Source organism: Capricornis sumatraensis, chromosome 1 (assembly GCF_032405125.1).
Source record: "Capricornis sumatraensis isolate serow.1 chromosome 1, serow.2, whole genome shotgun sequence".
Lineage (NCBI taxonomy): Eukaryota > Metazoa > Chordata > Mammalia > Artiodactyla > Bovidae > Capricornis > Capricornis sumatraensis.
Window position 1 is genome coordinate 164,531,551 of NC_091069.1, and position 12,574 is coordinate 164,544,124.

The following is a 12,574-nucleotide window of genomic DNA, read 5'->3' on the forward strand; positions in this document are numbered from 1 at the left end:
AACAGCCATCCTAAAACTATCCCCAAAAATTGCAGATGAAGGAACACTTCCAAACTCATTCTATAAGGCCAGTATTATCCTGATACTAAACCAGACAAATATATCACCCAAAAAAGAGCATTACAGCCCAATATCACTGATGAACACAGATCCAAAAGTCCTTAACAAAATATTAGCAAACGGATCCCAACAGTACCTTAAATAATCATGCATTATGATCAATGAGATTTATCCCAAGGATGCAAGGATAATTCAATAGACACAAATCAGTGTGTTGCACCACATTAACAAATTGAAAAATAAAAGCCACATGATTATCTCGCCACAGAAAAACTTTTGACAAAATTTAACATCTATTTATGATAAAAACTATTTAGAAAGGGGGCAGAGAGAGAACATAGCTCAACATAATAAAAGTCATAATATGAGAAATCCATAGCTAGTATCATACTCAAAGGTGAAAAACTGAAAGCGTTTCCTCTAAGATCAGGAACAAGACAAGGACGCCCACTATTGCCACTTTTATTCCACATAATATTGGAAATCCTAGCCACAGCAGTCATACAAGAAATAAAAGAATCCAAATTGAAAAAGAAGAAGCAAAAGTATTTCTGTTTGCAGATTACATACACATAGAAAATCCTAAGACACCACCAGACAACTACTAGAGCTCATCAACGAATTTAATAAAGTTGCAGGATATAGAAATCTTTCACATTTCCATATACTAAAAATTAATTATCAGAAAGAGAAATTAAGGAAACAATCTCATTTACCATCACCTCAAAATGAACAAATTATCTAGAAATAAATCTACCTAGGGAGGTAAATGACCTATACTCAGAAAACTCTAAGAAACTGATGGAAGAAACTGAAGACCACAGGAACAAATGGAAAAATATACTATGCTCTTGGATGGAAAGAATCAGTATTGTTAAAATTACTATACTATCCAAAGCAACCTATAGATTCAATGCAATACCTATCAAAATACCAATGGCAATTTCCACAGAAACAGAACAATTTTTTAAAAAATTTGTATGGAAATACAAAAGACCCCAAATACCCAAAACAATCTTGAGAAAGAAAAACAGAGCTGGAGGAATCATACTCCCTGACTTCAAGATCATACTGCTGCTGCTGCTGCTGCTGCTAAGTCACTTCAGTCGTGTCCAACTCTCTGCAACCCCACAGACGGCAGCCCACCGGGCTCCCCCATCCCTGGGATTCTCCAGGCAAGAACACTGGGGTGGGTTGCCATTTCCTTCTCCAATGCATGAAAGTGAAAAGTGAAAGTGAAGTCGCTCAGTCGTGTCCAACTCCTAGCTACCCCATGGACTGCATCCCACCAGGCTCCTCCATCCATGGAATTTTCCAGGCAAGAGTACTACAGTGGGGTGCCATTGCCTTCTCCGCAAGATCATAGTACAAAGTTGTAACAATCAAACAATATGATACTGGCACAAAAACAGACACATCAATCAATGAAAGGGAACAGAGAGCCCAGAAATAAACTCAGGCACATATGGTCAATTAATCAGTGACAAAGGGAGACAAGAACATACATGGAGGAAAGTCCCTTCAATAAGTGATGCTGGGAAACTGGGACAGTTATATATAAAAGAGTAAAATTAGAACATTCTATAATACCATACACAAAAATAAACTCAAAATGGATTAAAGACCTAAACATAAGACTGGAAACCATAAAATAATTGGAAGAAAACATAAGTAGAACACTCTTTGACATAAATCATAGCAATATTTTTTTTGGCTCTGTCTCTTAAAGCAAACAAAAACAAAAATAGACAAATCTAATTAAGCTTAAAAGCTTTAAGATAGCAAAGGAAATCACCACACACACACACACACACAAAAAGAAAATACAGCCTACTGAATGGGAGAAAATATTGGCAAATGATATGACTGATAAGGGGTTAATATCCAACATGTATAAACAGCTCACACAATTCAACATCAAAAAGGCGATTTAAAAATAGGCAGAAGACCTGAATAGACATTTTTCCAAAGAGGAAATGCAAGAGGCCAATAGGCACATGAAAAAATGCTCAATATTGCTAATCATTAGGAAAATGCAAATCAAAACCACAGTGAGATAATCACCTCACACTTCATAGAATGGCTATCATGAAACACACACACACACACACACACACACAAATAACAAATATTGTCGAGAATATGGAGAGGGAGGTCTCTCAAAATACAACCTAAGGAAGCAACACATAGGAAGCAACCTAAGTGTCCATAAACAGAAGAATAGAAAAAGAAAATGTGATACATACATATGTGAAATGGAATACTACTCGCCATATAAAAGAATGAAAATTTTCCATTTGCAATCACATGGATGGATCTGGGGAATATTATGATTAGTGAAATAAGTCAGTCAGAGAAAGATAAATATTGTATGACAGCAGTAATATGTGGAATCTAAAAAAAAAAAGCAAACTAGTGAACATAACAAAAAAGGAAACAAATATAGACAACAACATAGTGGTTACAAGTCGGGAGAGGAAAGAAGAGAGGGGCAATATAAGGGTAGGACATTAATAGGTATAAAATAAGCTACGATGATTATTGTGCACCATATTTTTCAGTAACTACAAATGGAGTATAACTTTAAAAACTGTGAATCACTTTATTATACATCTGTAACATATAACATTGTACATCAACTATACCTCAATTAAAAATTGTATAATCTAAGTTATAAGACAAAACTAACCATACAAAACAGCAGGAAAAATAAACATAAAGCATGAGGTGATTTAAGTGCAAATGGAGTTTAGAAGAAACGAGAGGCTGTAGTGAAGGCAGAAGATTACGGAGCGAGTCTGGAAGTGAGCCGAGTTTTAAATGATGGCAACTTTGAAAGGAAGTCATTGCAGGGAGAAGGAAATAGCAAAGAGAAAAGCACAGAGGAAACTCAGAAGGAGGGAAGTGAGTGGGGAGAAACAGGAAGACTGAGCAAACAGGACTGGTGGTGAATAAGGCTGGGGGCAGGAAACAGGGGGCGCCTTCAGAGTGTGGCCAGAAAGACACACTGAGCAAGGGGCCTCTGTACAACTGGCAGGAGGGAGCTTTCCATCCAAGAGAGGACTTTTTCCTCCCCTATTCAGAGCACCTCCTGCACACAACTGGCCCCAACCTGGTCCTGATTTTCCTAGAAATAAAAATATTTGCTATTCCATGATTCTGAGGCTAGCTGTTAACTGTGAACACTCCCACTAACAGGGCAAATCATACATTAGAGAAAGAGCAGGGGTGAAAGGCAGATGGTGCCTCACTTTCACTGGAAGGTTTTAAATCATGCTCCATCTATCATCTGAAAGCTGCTCCATCACTCCTTTAGCGTGCCTTTGGTTAGATACCAATTAACATGGATTTGCCCTTGATTCATAACTTTTCAAAAAGAAAAAAGTTGATAAGCTCCAAAGTTCTGTGCAGAACAGAATGATTTTCAGGAGTCCAGGGATGTGGAGGGATGCCAAGCTATCAGTGAGTTGTGGACTGGTCAGAGTTTAGGGGGAGGTTAATGTAGAAAAGTTAAAAATAAGGAAGAATCTAGATCTAGCTCTTCCGTCTTTCAGCTTTAAATAAGCAGTCGCGTTTCTTACCCGGTTGATCAAATACTGTTGCATGTACACGTGTTTGATCTCCTCCCTCTTCATAATCTCCAGCTCCACGTCAGTTGGATCTGCTTTTTCAAATTCTATGAACTTTGGAAGCTCCAGACTGAATGCTGACGCTTTCGATGCTCTAGACAGCGAGTCACGTGTCGTTAAATCCCCCTCCTTTCCAGAAGAGAGTCTGAGGAAGCCTCCAGCTGAGCCTGCAAATGCTGTCTGTCCCACCTGGTGGGCCTTTCCATCCTGACGTTCCACCTGCTGTTGGTGCTTAAAAGCTAGGAGGGTTTCATCATCATACTGAAATCTCTTTTCTGGAACTTCTTCCGGGTATATCTGGGGGACCTGGGGAATGGGCAGGTGCTTGAATATGGGAAGAGTCGACTGAATGTTCTTCAGTTCTTGCACCAGACACTGTATTTCCTCGATGACAGCCACCTTAAGGTCTCGAAGAGAGATGATGCTCTTGTTCATGTGCATTTTCTTTGAGTAGGCCTGAGAAAAGGAACAGGAGGGAAGTGAGATGACAACCCAACCACAAAGGGCAGTCTGAAATCTGACTTGATTTTGTCCCTTGACTGGTATGCCTAGCAAAATTCAAGAAAAAAAAAATCTTTTTGATCATTCTTGTTCACTACCAAGTTATTTTCTCTGATGGTTAGGCTTTTCCCTATTTCATCTCTCCATAAGGGGGAGACAGTCTGGATATGACCTCTGGTGTCCCCCAACTGGCTTATCAGGCTGAGATCCCCTGTCCTCCTCCCACTGCTCACAGAAGTCCTTCTTGAGCCCTGTACTCAGCCAGATCCCAGGAGGGGGAAGGTCATCCTTCGGTTAGGAACACATGAGTAACCATCCATCTCTGATGGAAACTCAAATCCCATGGGCTTAAGAGACTTAGGGGTATCCACCTAGTATCAAACTACAGTTTAACCTGTTTTAATTCTGTATGTTGGCCACATAATGTCTGTAACTCCTTGTGCAGGCAAGGTCATGATTCTGAATTTCAGTACCACGCCACACCAAGAGATTCCTGGATTCTTCCTTGGTTCCTTCTCCATTTATCTAAGCCAGGCTACAGCCCTGCTTCCACTCCCTGGTGCCACAGATGCTTCCTCACCACCAGTCCCCTCCCCAGTCTGTCTTTCTTAAATGCATTTACTAGAGCCTATAATCACATGCAACCTTACTCCTGTGTGCAGTTAGGCAATCAGATGGCCCAAAAGCTATTAAGAGTAACTTTGTATAAATATACAGGTTAATGAAAATTAAACATCAAAAGGCACTTCTTCCAGTAGTCTTATAAAACTTACAGTGTATTTACAAGCTATCGCAACAAAATAGAGGACATGTTTTACATACTTAAGAATAAACCTTTAAAGCATTAAGATTTAAAGTCCAAATCCAGCCCTTGGGTGAGTTGGGGCCACATCTGAAGTACCTGGAGGATTGGAAATTAAGCTGAGAAGAACAAACCCAAACCAGCCTGATGCCTATAAGGCCGATGTCTTTGAGGAGCCCTATTTACATACCAAGCTCCTTTTTCTAGTTTTCCAAATATCTCACACACTAAATACTAGCCACAGGGAGGGGATGTATAATATACCGTTTCTAACATGTTTGAGGAGGGACTTCCCTGATGGTCCAGTGATTAAGACTCCATGCTTCCAAGGCAGGGGGTGTGGGGTAGATTCCTGATCGGAGAGTTAAAATCCAACATGCCATGACTATGGCATGGCATGGCATGGCATGGTATGGCATATGTCTGGTACCAAAAAAAATTTTTTTTTAATTATTTTAATAAATAAAATGCTTGGTACTTTTCAATGACTTTGAATTTAACCATGATAAGAATTACTGCTTATTAAGCAATCATCCTTCAATAAAAAATAAATTAATTTTTTTTAAAAAAGAATGACTATTTATTAACTCTCTAAAGAAGACTAGACATGTCTTATTGTTGTTCATTGGTAGATTTGTTTTTAACAGACAATACAACTGAGGCTTTGTGAGATTTACATGACTAGCCAAGTTTATCTAACTATTAAGTGGCAGAGATTAAGTGGAACAGAACTCTGATCTTCTGACCTGTGGACTACTGTGTTCTACATTATTTAATGTTATTACTTTAATAAAATAGATTTCAGTATAGTGCAGTTCAGTTCAGGACATCACACCTGTCCATCACCTCTAGCTGGACCATGAAATTTCAGGTTGGCTGATTGGCAAATTGTGGTTGAAAAAACATTTTTCTATGAGAAAGGATGACACATGATAGTTGAAACAGAAATTTCTTTAGACAAACAGCTAGAAAAACAATCCAAACAGTCACTAATAAAATGTTAAAAATGTCCTTCTGATCAGAAAAATATAGTTGTGAGCTATGAAAATTTACCTGTGGCTAAGAATTGCCATACTGGAATCTTTGATAATGGCAAGTACAGCAGCTTCGGTGAAATTGAAAGAGACACTCCCTCCTCAAGATACTGGACTTCCATTTTTCAGAAAATTATAAAATATTCAAATGTACTATACCTGTGGTATGACTTTGCACTCTTTCCAATGTGATGCCTTGAAATGAGTAATGTGCAGAGTCATACTAGGTGGCCACATACAAAAGTCTCCTCAAAATATTAGCTCAGATGCCTTTTGAGCCTCTGAATATGAAAAGTCACTTGTCAATTCAAAGTAAGTAATTACTATGACAGGGAGAGGAAACTTTAGTATGAAAATAGGTATGAGAGATCAGGATGACTAGAAGCAGTTTGAAAGAATGCAGAGAGAATAAAAACGGAATATATTAATTGTTTAGTATCGAGTCATCTACAAAAGTCTGCAAGTCCTTCAAACAAAGGCTAAACACAGTAGCCTCTTTTCCTAAGTTTCTGGTAGTCCACAGCAGTCAAAAACAATTCCAACAAGGATGTGTTTGTATTTCAGAGGTTCAAAGTCCATAAAATATAATGCTTTCACCCATGAAACTGGTATTGAACCAAAGAACTAATTTGAACACTGGTTCTGTGATGTTAATAATCATAGATAAATCTCTTATCTTTGGGACTCAATTTCCTCATGTGTAAAAACAGGCATTACTCTAGGGAAATGATGCAGGCCTTTTCCAATTCTAAACTTCTATGATTATATATCTTTATGGATCAGATAACAAAATGGGTGGTCTTAGCAGAATTTTTAAAAAAAACAAGGAATGTCTCATTGTCATGAAAACTATGGGTAAGTACCATAGAGTCTAGGTACCCCAGTTCCTCCTCCTTCTTGGCAGCATTTATTCTCATGTGCTCAGGTATCTTATAGTCTGAGGCTGTCTTCAAATTGAAGTCTCCCATAAATAGCTGGGCCTCTTTGATGGCCTGAACATCTTTGGGATCTTCATAGTCATCATCAGGTTTACTCTTGTACCTATCAGAAAAACCAAAAACACCATAAACAGGAAAATAAACTCTAACTTTTCTACTTTATTCCAGGTATAGAATCAAATTCAATCATAAAGCAAAAGCATAACTCTGAGTCTGTGGTGCAATTTCAGAATAAAAAAAAAAAAACTTACAGTTCCTCCCATTCTTTTTTTCTTTGCTGAATCTTCATTTGGGCCCTTTCAGCTTTTAATATAAGTTTCCTTGTTTTCTCAATTTGATTTTCCACCATAATTTCACTTAGGGTTTTAGGCCGAAATTTCTTCCCTTTCTCTATGACTGATTCTTCTGGCACACTAATACTTCCACCTATACAGAGAGCCAACAATTGTTTTCAATCTTTTTGGAATATCAAGACAAAGCTCAAACATTGTTTTCAATCTGCCACATTTTAAAAAATCCAAGAATATACCAAATCCATAGTTATGGTATATATTAAGCAATTACTATGAATTAAACCCCACTATAAGTACTTTAGAACACCAAAATAAAGAGATCTAAATCACAATTTTTACTCCTTAGAAATTTATTTTTTTAAAAACTGGTGACATAAGACATATATTAAACAAGTAAAGAACATGATCATGAATAACAAACTACTGGCAGATATTGGGAAGCTGGGAAAGAGTTCTGTTTCATGATGATGGGGGAAGAGAAAAGCAAGTGAGTCATATTGGACGTGTAATTTGAGGTGATATATACCAACTGTAGTGGTCTGCAGCCAATTTAAAAACTGGTCAGAAACACACAAATCTAGAACTTAAAATTAATGGCTTTATCACAGACACGTGAAAAGATGTTCAGCATCACTAGCCATTAGGGAGGGTGTTAGTCATTCAGCTTTGTCCAACTCTTTGCGACCCCATGGACTGTAGCCTGTCAGGCTTCTCTGTCTATGGGATTTTCCAGGCAATAATATTGGAGTGGGTTGCCATTTCCTCCTCCAGAGGATCTTCTCAACCCAGGGATTGAACCCGGCTCTCCTGCATTGCAGGCAGATTCTTTACTGTCTAAGGCACCAGGGAAGCCCAGTCATCAGGGAAAAGCAAATCAAAAACACAATGTGATATCACCTTACACCTGTCAGAATGGCTATTATCAAAAAGAGGACAAATAACAAGTGTTGGTGAGGAGACAGAGAAAAAGGAACACTTCTGTACTGTCGGTAGGAATGCAAGTTGGTGCAGGAGATTGCTCAAGAATTAAAAACAGAACTACCATATGATGATCCAGGATTCCACTTTTGGGTATTTTTCCAAGGGAAAAAGCTCCACTAACACAAAAAGATATATGCACCCCTATGTTCATTGCAGTATTATTTAGAACAGCCAAGATATAGAAGCAAACTAAGTGTTCATTGATAGGTGAATGCATAAAGAATATGAGGTACACACACACACAGCAGAACATTGCACAGTCATAAAAAAAGAATAAAATATTTCCATTTGTGACAACATGGATGACCTAGAGAGTGTTGTGCTGACTGAAGTAAGAAAAACAAATACTGTATGATTTCTCTTATATGTGGAACCTAAAACATCAAAACAAATGAATAAACATAACAAAACAGAAATAGACTCATAATACAGAAAACAAATAGCTGGTTTCTAGAGAGGAACGGGTCAGAGGATGAAATAGGTGAGGGAGATTAAGAGGTACAAAGTTCCACTTACAAAATAAATGAGCCAGGGGGATGAAATGGACACCACAGGAAATAGTCATAGTGTAGTAATAACTTTGTATGGTAACAGATAATAACTAGACCTATCACGGTGATCACTTTGTGATGTATAGAAATACGGAATCACTACATTGTAACCTGGAACTAACACAGTTTTGTAGGTCAATTATACTTCAGTAACAGTTAATTAAAAGATGCTTATTCCTTGGAAGGAAAGTCATGACCAACCTAGATAGCATATTAAAAAGCAGAGACATTACTTTGCCAACAAAGGTCCATCTCTGTCTAGTCAAGGCTCTGGTTTTTCCAGTGGTCATGTAAGGATGTGAAAGTTGGACTGTGAAGAAGGCTGAGCGCCGAAGAATTGATGCTTTTGAACTGTGGTGTTGGAGAAGACTCTTGAGAGTCCCTTGGACTGCAAGGAGATCCAACCAGTCCATTCTGAAGGAGATCAGCCCTGGGTGTTCTTTGGAAGGAATGATGCTAAAGCTGAAACTCCAATACTTTGGCCACCTCATGCGAAGACTTGACTCATTGGAAAAGACTCTGATGCTGGGAGGGATTGGGGGCAGGCGGAGAAGGGGATGACAGAGGATGAGATGGCTGGATGGCATCACTGACTTGATGGACGTGAGTCTGAGTGAACTCCAGGAGTTGGTGATGGACAGGGAGGCCTGGCATGCTGCAGTTCATGGGGTCGCAAAGAGTCGGACACGACTGAGTGACTGAACTGAACAATTAATTAAAATAATACTATTGGTTTTATCAATTATAAGTACCTACTAGAGGAATTATTCAATTTTTGTTCAAGCTACATAGAGATAATATGTTAGATATACATGAAAAATGTTAAATAATATGGATGGTTACCATTTTATTTCATATTTCAAATATATGGTACTGTGGAAAAATAAGTTAAACATGCCCTGGGTGGCCACAGAAAGATTTGATAATAGAGTGTATTTCATATATATGAAATAGATAACCAACAAAGACCCACTGCATAGCACAGGGTACTATCCTCAACCTTTGTAATAACCTACAAGGGAAAAGAATCTGCTTAACGAACGTGTGTGTGTGTGTGTGTGTGTGTGTGTGTGTGTGTAAACAATCACTTTGCTGTATACCTGAAAGTAACACAACACTGTAAGTCAACTATATTTCAATATAAAATAAAATTATAACTTGATCTGGATCCCCCCAAAATGGTAGCATTCAGAGAGGATAGGAGTGAATTGGTCACTTCGTTAAGGACCTGCATGTGGACGTTTCAGACATGATTAGGAAGCAGCAAGCAGGACAATCAGCTAAATGTGCCAATCAAGCAGCATGAGAAGACGCTGTTGGGGATAAAATAGAGATATGTTGCAGAAGGATTAAATATGTGATAAGGGTTTCAGAAGTTATCCTAGAAGCAGAAAGGAGCCATTAAATGTTTCTCAGTGAAGAGAGTGAAACAGTAACAAAGTCAGTACTGAATCACGGGCTATAGCCTACATCTGGCCAGGCTGCAGTGCCCTTTACCCTTGACTAGGCTCTCCACATCTGTTCCCAGAATTCCTGTCTTGCTCCTTCTCACCCCAGTCACCCTGTGGGCAGTCACAGGAGGCAGGGATTAGAGATTTACTTTCACACCTGTATTCTCAGTTCATCATTCTGTTTATGTCCTTGGAAAAGAGTGTGAGTTGTGTTCTAGCCCTACAATCTGGGGTGGGGCCCAGGAGTCTGAGAACAAACACTTCCTAGGAAAACTAGCATCTGGGAAAATCCTAGATTAAAGAACAGCTGGACAAGGGAAGCAAGAAATCAGTATTACTTGGTGCTCTTATCCACCCTTAGTTACATGACTGGGAATCAAAGATTCTGCTCACAAAAAGAGAATTCAATTTTGAAATTTTGATAAATATGGACTCAAAAACCTTCTTGTCATTTAGGTTACCTGTATCTCTCTGGCTATCCTTTCTTCCAGTTCCTTCTTTTTCAAACCTCTCAAATTTGCTTGGTCTTCTCTCTGATTGACTTGCACGTTTGGTTTTGGAGTATTTAGAGGGTTTCACAAGCCTATAGGAGGATATCTTGTGATCACTCTGAATGGCATGAACTACAATAATATCGTTTTCCAATGAATCACGAAATCTGGGAGAAAATAAGTAATTGTAATGGTCACCATTTCAATCATGCTACACAATTATTACACAATAAAATAAAATCACAATGTACTATGCTGATAAATCATACCATTATATCATGTTGAGTCCAAAATTCAACCATGTATATACCAAGAAGGATGTAGTGGAAGTTGAATAGCACTTAAAGTATAATTTTCTAATGAAAATACTAAACATCTCATTATTAACAGCATACCATGGTTTTGGCAGTATGTAGAAGAGTCAAAATTTTCAAACAGACTGCAGTTTATGGTAAGTGGATCATATTAAACTCTGAGGAAGTGCAATTTATTTTCCTATTATCTCATATAGTATATATACAAAATAATACATATTTCATGTAGTTACGATAGATAATAGATGGGGAGATGATAAATGTATATCATATATTACCCTATTTTCTCTATAAAAACATTAAGCTCAGGAATTCATACTACTTTCTGGTTCACCTTCCTCTTATAGCCTACAGAGATTTATCTTTTAAAAGTTCTTCATCAATTTCATTGTTGCTATTTATTAGCAGCAGTTCACATTTCCTCATCTTTTAACTTTAGGATTTAATTTATTTATGTAATCATTACTTTAAAATCTCTGTTGCATCTAAGTTGATTTATAGATTCAACATAATGGTTACCTGACTTTTGAAAAAAGCATCACTACAATCTAGTGAGGAAAGAATGTACCTATCAACAAATGATAGTAGGTCAACTGTATATCAATGTAGAGACAAAAGACACTTGATCTCTCTTACAGCACCCACAAAAATTGTCCAAGACAGAAAACGGCAAAACAGTAGAGCTTCTAGAAGGAAATGGAGGGTTATTTCACAAACTGGAAATAGGCCAAGAATCCTTAACTACCATAAAAGCACTAACCATAAAAAGTTAGTGAAAATATAGGGACTTTCCTGGTGGCCCATTGGCTAAGACTCCACACTCCCAATGCAGGGGGCTCAGATTTGATCCCTGGCCAGAGAAATAGATCCCACATGCTGCAACTAACATGTGGCACAGCCAAATAATTTTTTTTTTTAATTGGTGAAACTGTTGATAAAGTGAAAAGAAAAGTACCGGTAAACTGAGCTTTGTCAAAATTAAAAACTTCTGTTCAAAAAGACACTATAATGAGGATGAAAAGACAAGCTACAGCGGAGAGCAAGATATTTTACATGCATGTATACACGCATGCACAGATACGTCACTATATACATGTGTCACATATATGACTAAAGTCTCATCCAGAATATGACTACCACAACCCAAGTTTTAAATGAGCAAAAAGACTTGAACAAACATCTAATGAAAGAGAAAATACAAATAACCAGTAAGTATAGGAAAAGGGAGTGAAAATTGTCACACATCCAGGAAATGTCCATTTAAATCACATTGACACACTACTACAGAATAACTGAAATGTAAAGATCTGACACTGCCCAGTGATGGCAAGCATGAGTGTTACAGGTTGAACTGGGTCACCTAAAAAGAATATGTTGAAGTTCTAACCATCCCAGGTGGCTCAGAATATGACCTTATCTGAAAATAAAGCCTTGACAGAGGTAATCAAGTTAAAATGAAATCATTAGGGTGGATCTTCATCCAACATGACTGGTATCCTTATAAAAGGAGGGCATTTATCTGAAGAGAC

General features: G+C 37.9%; 1 protein-coding gene across 1 annotated transcript in view; it reads right to left on the reverse strand.

Annotated features, from left to right (window-relative positions):
• CFAP44 (cilia and flagella associated protein 44) overlaps positions 1 to 12,574 on the reverse strand; it is a 123,892-nt gene that overhangs the window by 33,180 nt on the left and 78,138 nt on the right. The window contains exons 22-25 of the mRNA XM_068968454.1: positions 10,702 to 10,898; positions 7,216 to 7,390; positions 6,890 to 7,067; positions 3,642 to 4,145 (exon numbers count right to left, since the gene is read on the reverse strand). Of these exons, the coding sequence (XP_068824555.1) occupies positions 3,642 to 4,145; positions 6,890 to 7,067; positions 7,216 to 7,390; positions 10,702 to 10,898 (1,054 nt within the window). The remainder of the gene's footprint in view (positions 1 to 3,641; positions 4,146 to 6,889; positions 7,068 to 7,215; positions 7,391 to 10,701; positions 10,899 to 12,574) is intronic.